Here is a 21,970-nt window from a genome sequence, read left to right as displayed (position 1 = left end):
GAAAACTTCATTACCCAGAAGCGCGCAAGGACGCAGCACATAGACGTCACAAGCGTCGTTGGCAACGGCGGAGGTTGGAGCGGGAAGGAGACTTCTACAACAAGCACAGTCAACTTATTACTCGGTTCCTGGTGGGGGGAAGGAGAAAAACACGCCTTTCATGACAATGTTATACTTAATGTTTATTTTTTGCTGTGTTTAACGGAGAATGAGCTTTCCTGCTCGGCCAAGTGGCTGTCAGCTTGTCAGCTAACCTCTGTAGTGCTCACGAGCTCTTCGAGCTTCAGTTAAGTTTTTGAAGGATTTAGACAACAACAGGTGGATTCCTCGATGGCCTCAAAAGGTAGAATTGACTTTGAATTGTTAAATTAAGCTCTCTAGGTGTACATGAATGGAACTATACAACGATAGTGACAGACAAATGGATGCCACATCTTGAAACAACATACATTAACCTCCGATGAACCATGTTTTGACTTGGCAGGTTGGCAGCATCCTTATGTCAACATATTCAAACATGTCAGGTTAGAGGACTGGAAGAGGTCAGCCAAAGAGGGGGAAGTGACGTCATGCACGGTAACTTTGCTGCACTGTAATTGGGATTTTTTTGTATCTTATAAATGTAAAACACAGCTAGAGGCTTCAATGTGATCGAATAGTAATAATGATAATAAACTTCCTTTCTATCCAACTTAACAACTATACAGCAGAGGTGGATTTATTAAACATATAGTATATGTTTAACTGTAAACACTAAAGACCCTTGTTACTCTAATTGTGTGTCCTCATTCTATGAACGTCCTTAGAGCAAGACACTGAAATGTTCAGTGTTCCACATCAGGAGTCCTGTTCCTGCCAACAGCTACATCCTAATACCAAAAAACAGCAACCAGCCTCTGGGGCTGACAGGACGCTACTTCTACCTTCTCTTCAGGCCAACACCTGGAAAATACTTTGTGGTTCACTTGGATGTTTCTGCAAAGGTAGTATAGACCAAAAGCTTTGATAGAAGTTTGTTTTAAAATAACAAGAGTGATCAACTCACAATTGTGGTCTGTATTAACGTCTTTGTTTGTCATTATACAGCAAGCTTTAAAATGACAGTGAAAGGAGCCAGAAATATGCAGGCTATCATGCAACTACCAATTGTTTTGTTGTTATTTTAGGTTCCTCTTTATTTGGCAAATCATGTTTCATTTTCGCTAAATTACAATAATTAGACTCAGGACTTATGTGTGCTTAGGTATTTAAGAACTGAACTTGAGTTGCTAACCTTTACCTGATCTAAACGTGTCTTTCATGGTGTGTTTGTAGGTTTATTTGATCTGAAATGAAAATGGAATATAAAGGAATACATTTATTTCTCATCTATCTCTCTCTCTCTAACGTACAGGAGGGTCAGGTGGTCCGTATCTCTTTCTCCAACATGTTTAAAGAGTTCAAGTCCACAGCCACGTGGCTTCAGTTTCCTTTCATTTGCGGAGCTGCAAAAGATTCAGTCTATGAAAGCACAGCCAAATTGGCGAAACATGGTAAAATACATGCAATCCAACCACACTGACTTGAAGAATTTGTATATATGGAATTTAAATATCCTTAAATGTCTTGCTTCAGTTCTGTCTTTTCGTTCTAATGTGCAGGTTTAGTCGGCCTGGCTCCCTCTTCAGTGCGCTGGACTTGTCTGATGCTGGATCTTCAGTACACGCTGTCTGTCTACCTCGACCGCTGCTACAGTAACTTGAAGAGCATCAAGCTTTGCGCCAACATGGCAGTGAAAAACATGTTTACCAGTGACCTGCTGCTCGATCCAGGTGAGACTGTGAGGACGAGGCGTTGTTCCCCCTAAACACAGGCCACCTTTTCTTTCTGTTTCTCTTGTTTCGTTTTCACAGATAGCACATGTTCACATCCAAATGATGATTGAAACCTGATGATTGAAACCTATTTTCTGTGAGTCATTTGAATAAAGAGGGAACACGAATACGTCAATGCTCTTCCTTTAAGGGCTAAAAGAATCCGCTGTTTTCTGTGCCTGTCTAAAAATAAATGCCTTCTTTGTACGAGAAGTTAAGAGCCCAGTTTATCTTGAGGCGGTTTTCAATCCTCCATCTCTTTTTATGAAATATAAAGCAGATTACTGAGAGCATTCTGAGAGGAAACATTTGTTCTCTATATTACAATTCAAATGAAATGTGATATCAATCTGCACTAAATTAAGACTATAAGGAGCCGGGAAACTTATTATACTAGGTGATAATAATAATGATATTCAAAGACAGATGCTTTCACTGGCTGCTTTAATTAAGAAAATATACTTTATCAATCTCACGAGGGGAAATTCAGTTTTTCCCTCTATTAAACATGCGAGGGGTGTCAGAGGGAGGGGGCTGCCCAAAGGGAGCGTTCCTGAGCTAATTTGGTGCCTTGCTTAAGGGCATCTCGGCTCTCCCAGATCCATTTCCAGACTTGGTCCGTACAGATTCTTGAGCATCTCCGTTTCCCAACCCAAGTCCCTGCAGACTGAGTGACTGCCGCCCATCAGATACAAAAAGGAATGTGTTACAACACGACCTCTCTCTCTCATCTCGTCTTTTTACATTAGTTAACGCTGGAAGAAGGGTAATAATGTTAATTCATTTTAGTGTGAGGTATATAGTTAAATAGCTCTGCAATTTACAATACAATCAATCATACATCATTTATTTATTAATGTCTGAATATTTATGCAAAAATAACAAACATTTAACCACAGCTTACTCTGCCCTCCTTTATTAAAATGCTCCTCAAGAGCTAACACCAGGAAGAATGAAATCGGGGTCTTTTTCTTCTGACAGCCTGCCTATCTCATAAAAAAACGTTTCCGGAACATATGGAAGCAATTTCTTTGACATTTTTATATTTCATATTGCAAAAAGCTTATTCGACATTCGTTCTTCCCTCTTGAGTTTTCCTGAAACATATCTATTCATTAATAGTTCTGGGTTCTGATGTTGCTCAGGTCTTTGTCGGGGTTTTGTTGTTGTTGTTGTTTTCGGTTGTTTGCCTCATCCTCGGGATGCTTTGCACAAATAAACTCCACACTAATCTATCCAATGCTGCGTTATTTCAATAGTTCCTTCAATCAGTTGCATTTAATCCTTACATTTCTCTGCGCCGTGTTTGTGTATGTTGTTGTTATTTTTCACATCCACTCTGCAATTTTCTCTTCCAACAGGAGTGTCCTTCAGTGAAGCCAGGCTGATGGGTCTGTCTTCCTCTCATGGAACGGGTCCAATACCTCGTGAAATGTCGTTCCCTGTTCCTAAAGGAGGCTGCTGGCACGACCTCTATGATCACATCAGGTACTGTAACCTCCCCTGGAGCCTGATCCTACATTTAAACAGCACTGCTGCTTTATTCAAAAACATCCCATCTCCAGAACGTCATGGGTGGACTCTTCTCGAGGAACTGCTCCCCGTATTATTAATAATAATCCAGAAATACAATTGCCTGCTTATTGTGATGTCATGTCCTACGTCTCCTCTCTTGTCCTCCTTTTACAGGTTTCCATCAGAGGGAACAAAACTACCTTTTGACTCTATTCAGAAAGATGATTCTGGCAAGTCCTATCATACTGTTCTCATTATTCTGATTAGGTGTTCAAAGCTTTTACATCCCCATACACTACAGACAGATACTGTATCATTTAGTTTTTGTTGACCTTCATTTTTTGTTTTTCTCTTGTTCATCAAAATAAATAAGACTCATCAAAGCATTTTATGAAATAACTTCTTTAAAATCACAAATAAGAGGGACCAGAGGTGTTTTCTTTCAGAATTCACTTCTTCAGGATGAAAACAGGAATGTTGACTATACGCTCGACTTTAATATCCTTTTATTTTTCTAGGCTGTCTCTCCAAAACTAGAAACCCTACTAGAAAGGGGTCCCGCTCTGTCAACTTCAGCAAATCTGTTCAGGACCGTGTGTCCCTCATCCAACAGATCACCACCCCGAAATCAGTGAGCTTATAACATTCACTTCAACCTCCTCTCTGGAAATGTGTCACTTGATAGAAATGCAGCCTTTCTGTTACAAGTATCGCTTTGTGGGGTGTTGCTATTTTTTCCCCCAGTTTTTTTCCATCTTTCTTCTCAGCTGCCGAGCAACCAAGCCCCCATGGTGTTAAATGTACCCGAGCTGTGCGTAGCGTCCACTCACAAGGACCATGAGTGGATTTACAATGATGGTAATGAGAACTGTCAGGGGTTGACATGCTGGGATTCACGCCCATCCTGTGAAGCTGATGATGAGGGAGTTCATGTGTACGTGCATGCCGAGGATGACTGCAGTACACACAAGGAGGAAAGTGAAGAAGAGGTGAACACATTCCTTTTCAGTCTCTCCTCTTTTCCAAATCAGGCTTTGTACTTTGCAATCTTCTTGAACCCATGATGCTTTCAAGTATAATTTAGAAGCCACATTAGAAACACTGTTTATCTTATGTTCTCAGTTTGGATGCACTCCTGTTCCACATCCTGTCCATCTATCATCGTCTACAGAAACCAGACAGCAGGTAAGGAGAGATAACAGATCCATTATGTCTTGAAGGACGCAAAAAAAAAAAAAAAAAAGCTTTTTAAAATATTGTTTTTATTTCGTAAGGGCAAAAATAACTCAGACAGGACTGATGGTAAGATGACATTTCAGTTTAACTACACAACAACCCCCAAAAAAAACAAGATGCAGAAAGTACACTGAAAATAGGCTTGAATGGAGAAGGGGAGAAAAGTCAGCCAAAGTATAACCAATGGGTTCTCCTCAGTAATTCTGTCGTTTGAGACGCTGATGTGTGCTCATTAGGGACGTAACGAATCACATAACTCACGTTACCATTCATGAAACAATTCTCTCGTGATTTCTTTTCCAACATGAGGCTGTAGACAAATGATGACTGAAAGAGATTCCTTCAGGGATCGCTAACCTGCTTGTCAGTGTGATTTGGCCTTTTATTTTTTTAATTTTTTTTTCTCTCAACTATGAGAGGTGATTGGAGCTTCTCGTTGTGCTGTCCATTTAAAGCTGTCAACTCATGTTGGCTGTGCTGTCTGTGTAGTTCTCCATCTTCTTGCAGTAATTGTACACACTTTTGGTCTCGTCTGTTATCTTCTCACCTCTTTCATTTTCTCTCTTCCACACCTTCGATTTAAAAGATTTAAAAGATAGTGACACTCAACATATTACTGCAATTCATTTTTCAGAGTACCCATGTGAATCTTTATCAATTTATCGCGATTAATCTTTACAAACCTAGAATCAGTGTTTCTCATAGTGATTATGCTTTCCAATAGGAACCGATTGATTTATTTATTTTTTCCAACAGAGGCCAGATTTACATTACCGGTAGTTCCTAATTGTGCTTTAAAAATATAAATATGTAGGATAGGCTTTTATAAGCACTTTACTTCAGCCTTTTCAGTCACTGCTCATTACATGACTGTTGGCTTTGTTTGAACTGTCTGTTTAGTTTAAAATGATTCCAAATGAATGCTGAATAAAAAAATTAAAAAACAATGTTTAAAAGTGTTAAACGTCTGTGTCATTTCCTTTTTCTGCTCTTCCTGTTAGAAGCTGCTTCCGGACCCGATTCTCCGGCTCAATCGAATCATCGGCTTTGGAGGAGCGACGACTAAATGTGTATGCTGATATTGAGTTGGATTCGTTTTTAATGCACATCCAAATCCAGATTCATGTGACTGTAGCCCGAAAAAAGAAATTATAAGTCTAATGCGGGCTATTTCTTCCACTGTAGGCCCTTTGGACCAAATCTGGAGATGCCGTGGTGTATCCATGTCATGCAATTATCGTCTCTATGACGATATCCTCTAACCAGCAGAGGTTTTTTATTGGCCACACTGATAAGGTAAATCCTCTGAGCTGTTGGTGCTTTGGTCCATCCACCTTGTACCGATGCATTCACTGACGAGAAAACATTTTCTGGTGTGCACTTTACATGTTATTCTCTCGGTAGGTTTCTGCACTGGCTTTCAATGGCGACACATCAATTCTGGCCTCAGCACAATCTGGCAGCCACAGTGTGATCCGAGTATGGAACTACCACGAAGGAAACTGTCTCGCCATGTTCAGGACTCATGCTCATTCATTTTCATCTCTTAGGTAGCAACTGCATGGCCTCGTGTTCTCACAATTATTTCCAAATCCATGGAGGTTTAACATCGGGGACTCTTTTTGTTCTTTTTTTTGTTTTTGTTTTTTTTACATTTCAAGCTTCTCATACAGCGGCGGTATTCTCTGCGGAGCGGGAAAGGACCGACACAATAAAAACGTAAGAGCCACAAATACAACGTTTCCGGGGTGGAGGTGTGGAAACCTGTGAAAGTTCTGAAAGTGTCTTTTATTGATTGACATCCCACGGAGGTGTCAAGATAACACTCTGCCAACGCGCTTTGGCCTGTCTGTTTCTCGTCCTTCGTTCTCATAGATGGTCGTGGTGTGGAGCGCTGTGAACGTTAGGAAAAGTGGAGAGGTGACCCGGCTGGCCAAAGCACACACCGATGTGGACATCAACAGCATAAAGATTGCATTCTTTGATGAGACGAGGTAACCTCTCCTCTCTGTGTTGTGGTGTATTTTATCATACCATTTCATGCATCTGTCTAACCATCTCTTGACTTTATAAGAGTAAATGTTGATCTGCCACTTTGAGTTTAATAGTGGTGAAGCAAGTGATCCACACATGCAACGCCCCACACTCGGGGATTTTTTGTCGTGGCCGAGGTCTTTTGATCGCACACGTTTACACATTCTTTATGAAATGAAAATCTTTGTTTATTCTCTGAGTTTGCCTGCAAACATTTCAGAGCACTCTCACTTTCCTTTTGCCGGGTAATCTGCATGCAGATACAAGTAGAAGGCCTCAGTGGGACAGTGAAGGAGGTGAAATCGTTTTAGCTGCAGGAGAAGGAATGAAATGAGCTCAAAAGTATGTTTTCAAAAAAAAAAAAAATCATTGAGTTTAATTTGTGACTTTTTTTGTTTCAGGATGGTGTCATGTGGTCGAGACAATATTCGCCTGTGGAGAGTGCGGAATGGGACGCTGCGTTCCTGTCCAGTCAGCCTGGGTGAATACCACTCGGTGGACTTCACAGACGTGGCCTTTGAGGAGGGGAGCCAGAATCTTGACGAGCGAACACTGTGAGTAAATAAAACATTCCTGTTTAGCTTAAAAAGCTGGATGAATTATCCAAATCCATTTGAAAAAGTTATGATTACATGTCCCTGCTGTCACTTTCGATAGATTTGCCAGCAGTCGGAGCGGCCACATCTTTGAGATCGACTACAGCAGGGTTGTTATCAGAAATGTGAGGAGGCTTTTCCCTGCACAGCAGCAGCACGCGAACCGCAGGGAGAAATTGACTTTTAACAATGGTGTGTTTGTAATTGATTGTAGAGAAGGTTTTTTTTTTTTTTTTTTTTTTTAGAATGAAGTAAAAGCAGGGGCCGTGTAAGAGGTAAAACAGCTGGTGAGGACTTAAAGTTGTGTGTGTATGTGTTTATGTGTGGGTCCTAGGTCCAGGAATCGCCATCAACAGCATCAGTGTGTCCTCTTCATTCTGTGCCACCGGCTCTGAAGATGGCTTCCTGCGTCTCTGGCCCCTTGACTTTTCGGCTGTTTTCCTGGAGGCCGGTAGGGACAGCAGTATGCAGCATAATATTTCCCTGAAGCAACATAAACAGTAGCTGACTGTTCCCGCTCCACAGGAAGCTATACATTGAGGGGTTTTTTTTTGTTTTTTTTCATGAATGTTAACGTTACAGTTCTCTAGTGTTGTGTGGTCTGATTAGTGGTGCTTATTAACCTAACTGGAAAGCAGCTTGAACTGATCCTCAGAACTCGTACAGACTTGTTTACACGTTTATCGTATATTAGAGATACAGTAAGTCCAGCGGTGTCATATGACATAAGATGGGCTCTGCATTTGATACCTGTAGAATAAATGCCATCAATCTTAAAGATTGCTTTCACCTCAGCAGCTTGGAGCTAATCTTTAGAAATCTTTCAACATACAAAAAAATATATATCATTGTTAAACCCTGATATTAAATGTTTTAGCACCAACAAGTTTAAAATAATAGAACCGATCACACTCCCTCACATTTGTGTACTTCCCTTCATATGCCGGAATGTGTAAGCTGTATGTGTCATTCACAGGCAAAAATACACCTTATCTGTTTTAAAGAACAGCTCAGGCTCTTTTCTTTCCCTCTCCCCCAGAGCATGAGGGACCTGTTAGCCTGGTGTCGATCTCATCAGACAGCCTTCAGGTCCTGGCGGCCACATCGACGGGTAACCTAGGGTTCCTTGACGTCAGAGGCAGAGGATACAGCACACTGATGAGGTCACATACAGACGCCGTGCTCGGCTTCAGTGTGGACGGCCTCCGTCGACATCTGACAACAGCCTCCTCCGACGGCACAGTTCGCATTTGGAATATGGATTCCTTACAGCAGGTTAAACAACAAGACATGTCCTTGTTTTCAGCAGCTGTTATTGCCTCTTAATGATCAGATCCTAATTCATACACATGCTGTATTATTAAATAAATATATACACAAGGCGTAAAGCAACATTTTCAAGATGTACATTTCTAGATCGCCCTTGACAACGACTTGTCACCACAATGTCTGTTCTCGCGTCTTGTTTCTAGCTGTATGATTTTGTGTCAGAGGACAATCCCAGCTCGGTGGCCTTCCATCCGAGTGAGCAGGTCTTCATATGCGGCTTCAGCTCCGGCATCGTCAGAGTCTTTGACATCTCCAGTGCAAAGCTGCTGGCTGAGCACAAGTACGTCTTCACTCATCTCAAGCTCCTCTTGCTGGCTGCGATTCTTTTCTCCAAAGACACATTTACATAGAGAGGATTTCAAATGTTGTAAACGCATACACGCAGCCTTAGATACACTATACATTTACCATAAGAGCACTTAAAAAGCATTTCCTGCATCTGTTTTGTTTGTATTAAAGTATATGAGTGTACGTTTCAGGCAGCACACAGGTCAAGTCGTGGGTCTGGCCTTCTCGTCGGATGGGGAGTTCATGTACAGTGCCGACTCTCAGGGGTCTCTGGCACTTTACAACGCCTCGGAGGAAGGACATGATGTGATTCGAGTTGCTTGTATGTAAAACAACACACACAAACACCCCTCCTCCACAGGTTAAACTCATCAAACATTGTCCTAACTGTTAAGAATTAGATTTGATGACTGTTTTGAATGTCCCTGCATTGATTCTGTTCCTGGTTGGTTAGGTGATGTGGTGGCACGCGGCACTGAGCGCGCTCCAGACGCTCTCACAGTGAGCAGTGACAGCCGCCGTCTGGCTTTTGTCGGCCCCTCTGAGTACATCGTCACTATTGCTGACTCCCGGTCTCTGGATGCAGTATGTCTCCTTTTAGTACCCACAGTTTGTCACGACGCTCGGGCACACCCGCGTCTCATTTCATTCGTGGTGAGTGAAGTTGAGCTGTTTTTTTTTATCAACCCACTCCACCTCTGTGTAGCTGCTCCTGGTGGATGTGAGTATTCTGGACGTCGACAGCCCGCGGGTCGATTCTGCGCTGAAGGTCTGCTTCTCTCCGGCCTCCACTGAACACTTACTGGTCGCCATTTCTTCCAACAAGATCCTCTGGGTCAGCACCAAGACAGGTCGTCTCCTTCGAGAGGTAACGCTGCTGAACATCTAAAACCTTACGTGACCTTGAAAAGGACTTAAAATTGAAAATAACACCACGTCTACATTTTTGTTCCTGCCTCTCGTCCTGAGAGGTGTCTAAAGTGCACAAACACGAATGCTCATCCCTGGCTGTGAGCGAGGACGCCCGATTCCTGCTGACTGCTGGACACAATGCTGTGAAAGTTTGGGATTATAAAATGCTGCTGGATATAAACTCACAGGTAGAAGTTGTGTCTTCTGGATTTAGGTTTTCTTTCAAAGAATACAGAAATGCTTGTTGCCCTTTCATGCACTTTAAATGTGCGTACTACTGTAAGATTCAAAGTGGTATCTAATTGTTTATGTCACTCAGTGCAGTTTCATGTGTGCATACAGCACAGTTGAAACGGCCTCACTTTGAAACAAACGCCCTCATGCCTTGTCAAAGGGGAAAAATTACACCGTTTAATGTCCTGTTTGTTCTGACTCATTTAGATACTTAGTTAGCTGCAATAGAAGATTAGTAAAGCAATAAGTGTGAACATATCAAACATCTCAGAAGCTGCAGCAAGTGGATCGGTTGACATTCAGCGAAAAAATGAGAACAACTGTGGATCGATTAATGACTCACTGTATCTGTTCCACACGCATGTCTTTTTACTGTGAAACAAACACGTTTCATTATTATCAGGAGTCGGAGTAACAGCTCGTGACAGCAGTGAACTGAAATGTGTTTCTGAGCTGAATTTCCTTTCGGGTGTCGGGTGTGTATCGTCTTCTTTGCACCAGATGTTCATCGGCCACAGTCAGCCCATCCGTCAGGTGAGCTTCACCCCTGACCAGCTGGGGGTGGTCTCAGTGGGAGACGCCATCTTCCTGTGGGACTTCCTGGCACATCCTGCCGACCCCGCGGCCGACAGATGGTAATTCTAACGTGCATCGGCTTAAATCTAGCTCTTTCTGTGGGTTATGTGATGTGAGACTTCAAAGATGTATTCCAGTATGTCTTATACTCTCTTTGTACTCACAGTTCACCTCTCAGAGTGAGCTCCATCTCCACACCTCAATCAGGTAACTTCATTTAGAGCACACAGGTGAATACAATCCTGTAAGATATCCCCGATTTTACATGTTCTTGTTTTTTCACGTCACAGATCGACCAGAAGCTAAAGAGAGAACAGTTCAGACGTCCAATGGGATGCCTCGACAGACAGCACCTCTCCCCTCCTCGCCTCCCCCACAGCTGGACGTCAGCACAATAGACCAGGCGGGCGATGGCGGTAAGGTCCCTTCTTTCACTGGAGAGGAACATTCGATCTATTTTCACTTAATCATGAGCATTTAAAGTTAACATTCAGAAAGTTCAATTAAAACAAATCTGCTTCGTTTCAATAAGTCGATGAGTTCACAGAGTTTCAGAAGCATTCAGCAAGGACAGAGGTATTGTATCTTCAGTGTGCTGTGATGTAGAGTAATAAGTGTATCAACAATGCCTCCAAGCCTTTAGAATATTATCAACAAGCAGGTCTGTGTTTATTATATTTCTTTTTTTAATTAGTTATTAAAGATCATTTGTTTACTACTCAGAGGTTTGTATACTTTAGATCATGCAACATATCAACAGATGTATAGTATTGAGCAGTGGATTGACAGGGTTCTTCTTTCAGTAATCAAGGTAAAGATCTAAAGAAGAGTTAATACTGTCCTTTAGGTAAGTGCGGATCCCAGACACTGGAGAAGTCGCTTTTGCATTTTCACACATTAGGAGTCATTCCGCTGCTTGAATTGTTTCAGTTCAGGGTTCACATTATTAAACAATCAACAACCTTTGTTTGGAACACAAAGAGGAATCAGCCGCTCTCTCAGAGGAGAGCAAGAACGAGCTCTTCACCTAGATTGATCAACAACCCTTTGTGTCGAAAAAGCCTTTTTTTTCCCCTCGTGTGTAAAACAAAAGTCTTTAATGAGACTTGAAGTTGTATTTTCTCTCTTTTTGTTTCTACTTGCAGGTTTGGGCTCCGTGTCTATTTATGGTGAAGTCCCAGCCACTGGATCAGGTCCGTCCTCCCAATCCAGACCTGCTGTTTCATTCCTTAAAGTCACAGAGCTGGTCGACCTCACTCCCCGAAATACCAATGGAAAAGATATTGGTCAGTCCCCTACTGCATTGTTTAGCAAGAACAGTAAACTTCAAAAACTTCCTTCTCCTGTGTATGACTCAATCTATTTCTGATCAATCCAATGTTGTCCTTTAGTGGAGCTGAAAGAGAAGAAGCCTGTACGACCTGATTGTGTCCGGCACTTCTTCCCTCGTCGTAACACCTCCACTCTTGATCAGGTAAAGAGACCTTTATAGAATCAAAGACTCTGTATTCTGTGTGTGTCGTCTTGTCTTAATGTTTTCACATCTTCAGGCTGCTGTGGCTCCCCAACAAGGACAGGAGGGCATAAAGCTGAAGGCGGTCATCGGCTACAATGGCAACGGGCGTGGAAACATGGTGTGGAGCCCTGACCGAGGTGATCAGAAAAGTATCACATGTTTTCAAATGCAACGACTTAGCGGTAGTAGCGGTGAAGTTAAAATGTTTATAAGTGAAAAAAGCGAACGCACTAATTGCCTTCTTTACACTAATGAGGGCATGATCTCAGACTTGGCTTAAGTTCAGTGTTGACTGTCTTTCTGGTTAAGTTTAAGATCTCATCCATAGTGTGGACACTGAATTAACTCATTTATTACTAATAATACTGTAACTTCAAACTAAAGACGGAAAATCAGAGTAGAAACTTAAAAAGAACTAGAGAAGTTAATAAAAACATGGAAGTGCTTTGTTGTTTTGGTTCATATGGTACTCCATGTCTGTTGCAGGTCTGCTTGCCTATTCATGCGGTTGTTTGGTGGTTGTGGAGTACCTTCATACAGGAAGTCAGAGACACTTACAGGGCCATCATGAAGAGATCTCCTGCCTCACAGTCACAAAGGATGCACAGGTACTTGTTCATACTTCACAGGTATATCACAGTGAATATGGTGCATTAGGCCCTGTGGTTGAAAAGCGCTTTTGTCTCAATGGCGACCGTCTTTTGACAACAGCCACTGTACATTATGACAGACACTGTTTTCTTACTCTTTACTGCATGTTTTACATTTAACATAGTTTTTTACCCCAACAGACACAGAACAAAGACAATGTGAGAACAAGATAAAATACAAGAAATATCAAACATTTTCACAAGAGCGCCGGTGACTTTAACAGCATCTTTCTTTTTTTTCTTTTTGTCTTAAATTTTGTTGTATATATAAATATAACAAACTAAAAAACAGGAAACAAAACAATCCCACCCATCACAAAACTAACCTTAATCACTGCGATGCAATATACAAGTTTTACAGAAGTAAATACCGCCACTTGTATTTTTATCAGACAGTAAAAACAAAAACCCCAGAACAAAAGAACATTGCATACTTAAGTAAGACATTTCGTTATTTAGCTGTGGAGCTAGAGTCAGAGTTTTTGGAGAAAAGCGTGCAGAGGTGTCCAGATTCTCCAAAAATGTTCTGATTTGTGATTCAGGTCGTGAGTCCGTTTTTCCAGATGAAGAAGAGCTGATATCTGTGATGTGCACATGTTGACCGTGGGGGGCCGAACACTGCTTTAACATGCATTTCTTAGCAAGGAATAAAAGGATTATTAAAGAGGCCTTGTGTCTGTAAAAAGATCACCAGGTGCTGCATGGGTTAACAAACAGACATTGTAAAACGTTTACCAGTCACTTCCTGTGTGCACCTTTCCAAAACCTTTTCGAGGTGATCACATGACCAAAACAAAAGGAAACGTGTCCCCTTATAAGCTTTACGTTTTATAGCAAGGGTTGGAGCCACCGGGGAACATCCTCTGGAGGTGAACAGGGGTGAAGTAAATCCAATGGAAAAAACGTCAATTTTGTTGATGTATTCAGATTGAAGTCCATTTTGGAAATAGTCCGTCACAAATCTTGAACAGCACCTTTCTGAAAAGTTGAGCGCCAGGAGCAGCTGCACAAAAACGGCAGAGCGCTTGTTTAAGACGCTGGGTGATCCAGACCGCCGCTTTCTGCTACCGGGTTCTCTACTCATTGAAAACAACTGGGGGAAAAAAAGATGCTGAGAATAAAACGGCCTGCGTGTTTCTACTATTTTTGGTTTCGTCACCACGGGACTTGGGCACTACCCCGGGAAAAAAAAAAAAACAGGTCTGGGGAATTTATCAGCATTAAGTACATTTTCAGCAGGAGAGAAAGAGAGATGGATGCAGCACCACACTTGATTGGACAGTGCTGTGGTCAGCCTTCTCTCTAAAATAATGTGTGTAATACGTTTGGATTATAAATGGCCAAAGTGTGGAAGTATGAAAGTAAGTGGTTGAATTTGAGCTCATGGCTTCGTCTCACTCAGTGAGTTAAAAAGATGATCAGTCAAGTCTTCTCAAATGTGGATCATATGTCTGTGACTCTTCGGGAAAAGCTCCTGGTTAATGATTGAACATATTTGTGTGGTTTCTCTCAGTTCTGTGCCTTTGGGAATAATGTCCTTGCCTGTCTGTGTTTCCTCTCTTCCAGACTTTGGCGTCAGCAGCGGGAGGCAGTAATGGCACCAGGAGCCTCATCTGCATTTGGGACTTACAGAATGGAACTTGTCATAAAACCATCTCTTACCACAGGGGGGCAGTGCAGAGTCTGGCTTTCTCGAGGGACGATCGCTTCTTCATCTCTGTTGGTCAGTAGAACTGGAGTGGGATTGTGTCAGTCAGATCGTAACTGGTTTGTAACGCATAACTCTGATCAGGACGCTCACATGACTCTGTTACTCCGGATTCTTCCTAATGATCCACAGGAGATTTCTCCGAGCCCAAAGTAGCTCTGTGGAACAGTAGGACCTTCCAGCTGCTGTCCAGCGTGACTGTATCAGAACCGATCCATGACGTGGCCTTCAGCCCCTCAACAGCCAGCCAGCTGGCCTGTGTGGGCAGACAAGGGGCTTATTTCTGCCTCATCCACACCCAAGGCTCTGCAGTGGACCTCAAGGTAAACGACATCCCAAACACTTGGAAAATGCTTCGACGAAGTCAACTCTGTACATTAATGACCCCAAAACGATGCTTTCATTTGACTGGCTCAAACTTTGAGTTGTAGGTGCAGAGGGTGAAAGCGCCAGTGGAGATGGGTGACGTTGAGCTGACGGCTCTGTGCTACCACATGGACTCCTTCCTTTTCACTGCAACCAATCAAGGACATGTTGGCGTCTGGGACGTTACTACACAGCGCTGCTCCATGACTTGGGAGGCTGATGAGGGCGAGATTGGTACTAATGGGCCCTAATTGGATAGCAGTCATTTATAGCTGACCTCTTGAAATGTAAAAATAGAAAAACATGAATTCTAGTTGCTTGTATTGAAGTGTATTCCACTTTGTCAAGTTGCTTTAAATTCCCCCATTTTTTTGTCATGTGAGTACCTTGTATTTGTTTTTTTTTTTGGAGGTTCTGACTGGACTCATTTGGTTTCCTAATGTAGGCGTGCTGCTGTGTCGAGGGAACAGTCTGTTGACAGGCAGCACCACCCGCTGGTTGCGACTGTGGGAGGTAGGAGGTATTCTCGGTGTGAAGCCTCGGGAAAAGGTCTGCCATGTAGAAGACAGGTCTGAAACTCACTCTCTTTTTTTCCTCCCCAATCTTATTTCAGCTGCTGACTCTTCTCTTTAAATTGCATTTTTTTTAATTTTCTTTTATAAATAAGTAAACATGGTCAAGTATATTTAGCTTTTTTTATGATTTTAAAGACTCTTGAGTGGCCAGGAAGATGATAAAGTACCTTTTTAAATGCCAAGCACCCATTTCAAGCAGATGTTCTTCTTCAGTGTGTAACATGCAATTTTCCTAATTATAGACAGTGAGGACTACGTATACAAGTCCAGAGTAGGTAAGTGAGAAGGTTAATTGATGCTGATTACCCCCCCCCCCATACTGGAACTGACTGGTACCTATTTTGGACTTGTATAAGTAGTCCTACCTGTTTGATTGTTGCCTGTTACACACTGAAGAAGAGCGTCTGAGTTCTGTCCTAACTGTTCATCTTGTTTTTGAAATGTATTCGTGGTTCAGTACTCAGCTCGAGTTTAGCGTGTTTTTATCCCCTGCAGCTCGTGCCTTATATTTGTACATTCCAAAAAAAACCATCATGTTTGAGCTCGACCATGAAAAAGATCTCGGATTCATCATATGCACGTATGATGCAGCTCTAAACTGGAGATAAATCCCATCAATAACAGCACTATTTAAAGTACACGGAAGGCTGCTTTTTAAATGAATGACCTTTATTAAACAATGTTTGACATTTGAATCCATTTTCAACCACATGATAACAAGATGATAAACTACAGTTAGGTTTAGCTCTGCTGGATAAACTATTTCATGACACTGTTTCCAAACAATCCCATATCACGCTCGGATGTTTCAAATTAGAATAAAAAGATGATTCAAGTTAAATTACATTCTGAAAGATAGTATTTGTATGTGACACAGTTAAGGATGAGGATTTAGAACTCGCCCAGCTTCGTGTCGTCATGTTCACATTGAATCATTACATCCTCTATTGTCCCCTGTGTCTGATCTGCAGCGGGACCCTGGTGCTGTTGAAGCAGGAGATCATGCTGGATGGGACTGTGGTCAGTGCAGCGTTTGATAACACAATGGACATGGGCATAGTGGGCACCACAGCGGGAACCCTCTGGTACATCAACTGGAGTGACAACAGTAACACCCGGCTGGTCAGCGGGCACAAGAACAAGGTACCAGTATGAGCTCAGCAAAAAGACCAAAATAAGTGCCTTCTTCATTTAAAGACACAGAGCCGCCATTTTTATAAGAATTCTGAAACCAATAATACCAGGGGGTATCCATCTCAGAGATGGACCGATGGCATGGTGTGACTCTATGGTGTCCACATGTACCAAAAAATGAATGAAGAATTCCTTCACCAGCGATAGACATGCTGACCATCACGCTTGTTCCTTAAGGTTCATAAGCCGAGATGTTTGGAAACCTGGTCACTGACATTTGACAGGGTTCGATTGCCTGCCTTGGCTGTGACCGTCTGAAACTGCTCACTGGAAAACTGTAAGGAGGAGAGAGACTTTGTTTCTGGCATGACTCACGTCTGCCTCTCCTGTTAATGCCACAGTTCAGTTGTCAGTGTATTTGTGGCCTGTCGGTCAGACAGGCTGTGTCTGTGTAGCACTGTTTGAACCAGGTCATGCAGTTTATTAAGGGTTCGATTACACTGACAATCTGTACCGTACTGTACTCAAGCACGATTGGCCCCCGCGGGCCGTGGACTAACCGTGCCTAATAAAATCCCCTCTTGTACATAAAGTTGTAATGCAGCACATGCATGCTTTATGTTGTTCTAAAACGTGCTGATTTTACAAACAGACGGACTGGATTAAAAAAAGGAATAGGAAAAGGGACGAGCAGTCGAGTCTGCGTCTGCACATCAGAGAACAACACAGAGAACATGACAGCTACTTTACTGACTGAGACTGATATTGAGTCGCTTTAATCAGCGTTATTGTTGTGTACCCACGTGCTTGTGCATTAAGTGTACAGCACACCTCTCTGAAGTGCACCACGGCTGAGGAAGTGCACCGTGCCGGAGCACAGTACGGAGCGCTCAGACTGGCCAAACAAACTGGACTTTAGGGTTGAAGCTTTAAGTGAAGCAGATAACATCTACTGGAGATAGTTCGTGTGTGATTATTGACACTCACAATCTGTATCAACACAGTGACACAAATGGGGTTTTTCAGGAAGCTATAAGAACCAAATAAAATCTTGATGGGGCTAAAAACACATCTGATTGAGGAGATGCTTGAACACTGAAAAAAAACGCTGGCGTTCATTACTTTAGTTTTCTTTGTCAAAGTGAAGACTTACTGAGCTTTATGACAACAACACTGCATGACTCACAAAGCCGTCATGAGGAATAAAGACTTTTTATTTCCACCTTGGCGATGAAGTATTGTTGTTTTTTTTCCCACTGACAACAGCGTGCTTTTTATGAATCGCTGTCCTTGTCATTTTTGGGATATAATAAATGTGCCTTTTTATCTCTTGATTTCATTTTTTATCCTATGTAATTATTTCTTGTTGTTGTCTTCTTCCCCTTGTATGAAATGTTTTGTAGAGTCCCTGATTTAATAGCTGTAATCTCATTTGTTTTACTCCCCCCTAACCATCGTGCAGAACGTCAGGGTCGTGCAGCTGACATCAAACCCGGTGATTCAGGGAGGATTGCTCAGTATTTGCGTCCATACAGTGGTGTCTCAGCAGGCTTCATCCTCTGCATCTTCTCCTCTCTGCTTTCCAGGTGAACGATGTGGCTTTCAGCCCGGACGAGAGACATTTTGCCACCTGCAGCGAGGATGGCAGTGTGAGAGTTTGGTCGGCTCTCAGCAACGAGCTGTCGGTGCAGTTCCAGGTGCTCAACCAGGTGAGGACAGCAGTGGTCGATTCACTATAAACTGAGGGAACTTTCTGTCCTTGTAAAATACACCCTTTACAAAAATCTATCTTTCTGTTTTCTTTGTGCGTCAGGCCTGTGGATGCATATGCTGGAGCCCTTCTTGCAATAAGGACAGCCTGTGTTTGGCAGCAGGGTACAGCGATGGCACCCTGAGGATCTTCAGACTTGCCTCCTCTGAGATGGAGATGAAGCTGCAGCCTCATAATGTGGCTGTGACTGCTGTCCAGTACTCTGCCGACGGTGAGAGAGGGCTGTATCATCTGCTTTAATCTCGAGTGTCTTTGGAAAGGTCAAATGCTTTCATGACAGTTATAGAGATGAGAAACGATTGGTCATGGCAGTGTTAAGTAATGAGAAGGAGAACTTTCCATCACATTCAAAGACCAGGGATTTGCTGTCACAAAGTTACACGTCCTGTTGAACCTTTATGTTACCTACATATGTGTACCTTTATTTCTGTTTCATTTGATATGTTTCTGGCCCCTTTAGGTCATGTGATCCTTTCTGCTGGAAAGAATGGTCTTTTAGTTGTCAGCAGCCCTTCGAATGGAGCGACTATTCGTGTAATCAGGGACCACAAAGGAGCAACGATTACCTCCATCCAGTGTGTGAATCAACAGGTCAGAGCAAGGAGAGAAGCTCATAGAGTGCTTAATCAGGCTGCGCTATAAGCCGGTGAAAGAGGTTAATCTCTTCCCCACTTTATGCATGCTGTGAAATCAAGTGGCACTCTCACGTGAAAAGCTCTATGGACAATTTTTCTGCCAACACCTAAGATTCTGAGAATTGCCTGACGTTCCTTTTGCCAGCTGTCCGGTGCTTCAGCACACGCTTACAAATCTCATGTGACGCAAGAAAAAGAATGTTCTTTCTTTGACATTTAATGTCTTATTTTCTTCATACATGAGTGATGCTGTTCATTTCCGTTTCTCAGTGTAAGGATTTCGGACTGGAGGGAAATGAGATGTGGTTGGCTGCGAGTGACGACAGACGGGTCAGTGTGTGGGCTGCCGATTGGATGAAAGACAAGTGTGATTTGCTTGACTGGCTCACATTTCCTGCTCTGGCCTACATCGGGGTACTGTCTGTATTTCTTCTCTGTAAATACTTTATATTTCACTCCATAGTCAAGTGCTGCTTGTATATCTCATTCTTTAAAGGCTTACAGAGATTCTAATTGCAATAGATTTAACTTTATTGGTATGATTATTTTTGATCAAGAAGATCAAAGCTTCATCGGTTTTCTCCTAATTCGGAGTAATTAAAAGTAACAACATTTTTTAAAAATATATACTGTGACCTATTTTAATATCTGTACAGAAATTGTCAAGCTCAGTCCATGCTTCAGCATATCCACCTAATGTTTATAAAATGTATTTTATAATAGGATGACAGTCCACCTCCGAGCCTGGCTGCCTTCTGCCCCACAGAGCCCAGCCTGGTGGTCTACACAGGCTATGGAGTGGAGAAAGAGCTGTCCTTTTACAGCCTGCTTAAAAAACAGGTATAACGGTAAACCCTCACCCCTTCTCCCCACAACTCCTGGACTATGATGTGTGTTTGTTTTTTTTTGTTTTTTTTTCTGTACATGATGTCTTTCTGTGTGCATCAAGCTCTGGTAAATGGTGCTCTCTTTTTTAACACCAAAGTAAAATTCCCTGTGTTTAAGCACATGGCCAGTAAAGCTGATTCTGAAGAACCCAATGTGGAAGTGTGAATGACTCAGATTCAGATTTATTGTCCTTTGTAGGAAATTTGCTTTCACCCTTGTACAAGGGACACATAGACAGACAGACCTCAAGATACATAAAGACATACATTACATCCTCCACCATACACATTTAACACAGAAAACAGAAACACACATTTAGCGACGCAGTCTATTCAGTTCTGTTATGGCAGAGGGGACGAAGCTCCTGCTGAACTTGACCCTCTTCCAGGTCAGGGACCTGTACCGGCGGCCAGATGGAAGTAGCTCAAAGTAGCTCAAAGCCCTGCGTGTTGTGGAATGACTGCAGTTATTTGGGTCTATTTGAGGCTGATACATCCAAAGCCCATAAAACTGTACAGGGGGAGGGAGAGGGGGTTATAAAGCTACTGTTTTGATTTTATTCAAGAGTTGTGCATGCATTTGCATGATAAAAGACTTGGTTGACTAACAGGTGGATGTACTGGAACTGTTTTCAAGGAGGCTAAATGCCCAAATTCACTCATTACGAGCTTGATCAAAAGTTAGACGCAGATAACATTTCTGTGGTAAACATGTTTGTGTATTCTTTTACTTTGCATTTGTTTTCACAGATCATAAAAAAGATTGCCCTGCCTCACTGGGCCACATGCTTTAGCCTTTCATGTAAGAGTCAACTCATCGCTGTGGGATCAAAAGGTAAACCATCATCTTCTTTTTCTTTAATGAGTCAGTGAAAAAAACAAACTATTTTCAGTTGTGTTATACGAAGAATGTTTTAATGTATTCCTCTCTGTTTTAAATCCTTTCAGAGAGAGTGCTGAAGTTGATTGAGTCAGCAGGCGGCAGGTTCCAGGACTTTGTGCAGCACAGCGACTCACTGCAGACGTGTCACTTCTCTCCCTCTGGGACTCTTCTCTTCACAGTAGCTTATAATGAGATCCTGCTGTGGGAGGTGAAGGGCCTCTGATGGACTCACCTTCAGCACCTGGGTTATATTTGTACTTTGTAAATGTATTGTGATATAATTGGATTTTTTATTCCAATATTTTTTAGAAAAAAATGATCTGACTCAAATTTCTGTCAAAAATGTAGAGATTGTTTTTTTTTTTTAAATGGGGGGGTTTTATGTTCTCCCTGATGTTTGAGTATTTATTTGGGGTTTCTTACTGTGACTTGTAGTTGTATGAACACAGCTACTGTTTTTTCATGGTGGATAGAACCAGTTATGTGGTCACTCAGGCTTCAGATAAAAAGCAACATGTAAAACCATACAGTAAGGTGGAACCATCAAAGCTAACATACAAAACGAGAAACTGCAGGAGCCAGACATTTTTTTATTTTCACATGCTTTCCATCAGAAAATGAAATGGTGCTACATTTTAAAATGACCAGAGTTATGCCATGTACAGCACTACTCATATTTTTCAGGAATGGAAATTATCCTCTCTTTTTTTTCTCCACTGTCTGTGCTTAGGAAATTGTTCAATATGACACATAGCTTCAAGGATCTTTCCTGTGTAATGGAATAAATGTCATCATATCCCTTATTTTGAATTCAGTCTTTTCAGACAGAGATTGAGGTTAGGGGGAGGAAAGGTTCAGCTTTTCTTCTAAAGCCTTTATTCCATACAGTACTTTGATAAATGATGCTTTTAGCCTTTGGATCAGGTCACAAAATTACCCACCTGTCAGCTTAAGAGGCATACATACTGCTCATGTAAGAGACAGCATGTCCTCCTAATGAAAATACTGTCAGTATATTATGCGTCTACACACATAATACAATAAGTTTTCTGTTTCGAGTTTTCTGTTTGCCTTTTTGTCCTGCTCAAAGCTTTCTGGAGCCCTTACACCCTGTAGCCTTTTGTACATTCTTGATTTTGTACTTTGACTGTAATTTCATTCTGTTAAATTTGATTCATTTTCTGCGTACATAAACGGTTTGTTTTTAATTAATATTGTCTCTCTCTCTCTTTTTTACCCTACTTTACGGCTTTTATAAGTTTTAACTGGTTT

At 42.0% G+C, this 21,970-nt stretch overlaps 1 protein-coding gene across 2 annotated transcripts; it reads left to right on the top strand.

Annotated features, from left to right (window-relative positions):
• The first annotated feature begins 33 nt into the window (after positions 1-33).
• Positions 34-21,910, top strand: wdr90 (WD repeat domain 90). 2 transcript variants are annotated; one of them, XM_079334128.1, is made up of 43 exons: positions 34-343; positions 485-576; positions 807-983; positions 1,394-1,532; positions 1,641-1,811; positions 3,215-3,341; positions 3,543-3,598; positions 3,887-3,999; positions 4,136-4,357; positions 4,491-4,553; positions 5,606-5,674; positions 5,790-5,900; positions 6,009-6,154; positions 6,266-6,323; positions 6,480-6,598; positions 7,040-7,192; positions 7,296-7,426; positions 7,569-7,685; positions 8,274-8,509; positions 8,707-8,843; positions 9,043-9,173; positions 9,306-9,436; positions 9,558-9,719; positions 9,823-9,951; positions 10,499-10,632; positions 10,740-10,780; positions 10,864-10,989; positions 11,719-11,859; positions 11,965-12,047; positions 12,124-12,226; positions 12,576-12,697; positions 14,306-14,462; positions 14,580-14,770; positions 14,879-15,047; positions 15,259-15,382; positions 16,360-16,531; positions 18,109-18,231; positions 18,336-18,504; positions 18,754-18,884; positions 19,199-19,342; positions 19,652-19,768; positions 20,566-20,650; positions 20,764-21,910. In XM_079334128.1, the coding sequence occupies exons 1-43, from the start codon at positions 331-333 to the stop codon at positions 20,919-20,921; spliced, it is 5,493 nt and encodes a 1,830-aa protein (XP_079190254.1). In that variant the 5' UTR covers positions 34-330; the 3' UTR covers positions 20,922-21,910. The 2 variants fall into 2 exon arrangements, with proteins under 2 accessions (XP_079190254.1, XP_079190253.1); XM_079334127.1 differs by having other exon boundaries at positions 4,136-4,362; positions 4,490-4,553.
• Positions 21,911-21,970: the final 60 nt, after the last annotated feature.

This window comes from Symphodus melops (assembly GCF_947650265.1).
Source record: "Symphodus melops genome assembly, chromosome: 21".
Lineage (NCBI taxonomy): Eukaryota > Metazoa > Chordata > Actinopteri > Labriformes > Labridae > Symphodus > Symphodus melops.
Note: the sequence above shows the minus strand (reverse complement) of the source record. Positions and strands in the feature narration are given on the sequence as shown.

Excerpts from the sequence above, each read along its gene's own strand:
- wdr90 (XM_079334127.1), top strand. Across the intron at positions 6,599-7,039 it reads GCATTCTTTGATGAGACGAG|GATGGTGTCATGTGGTCGAG; the intron begins GTAACCTCTCCT and ends TTTTTGTTTCAG. Across the intron at positions 10,990-11,718 it reads AGACCAGGCGGGCGATGGCG|GTTTGGGCTCCGTGTCTATT; the intron begins GTAAGGTCCCTT and ends TTCTACTTGCAG.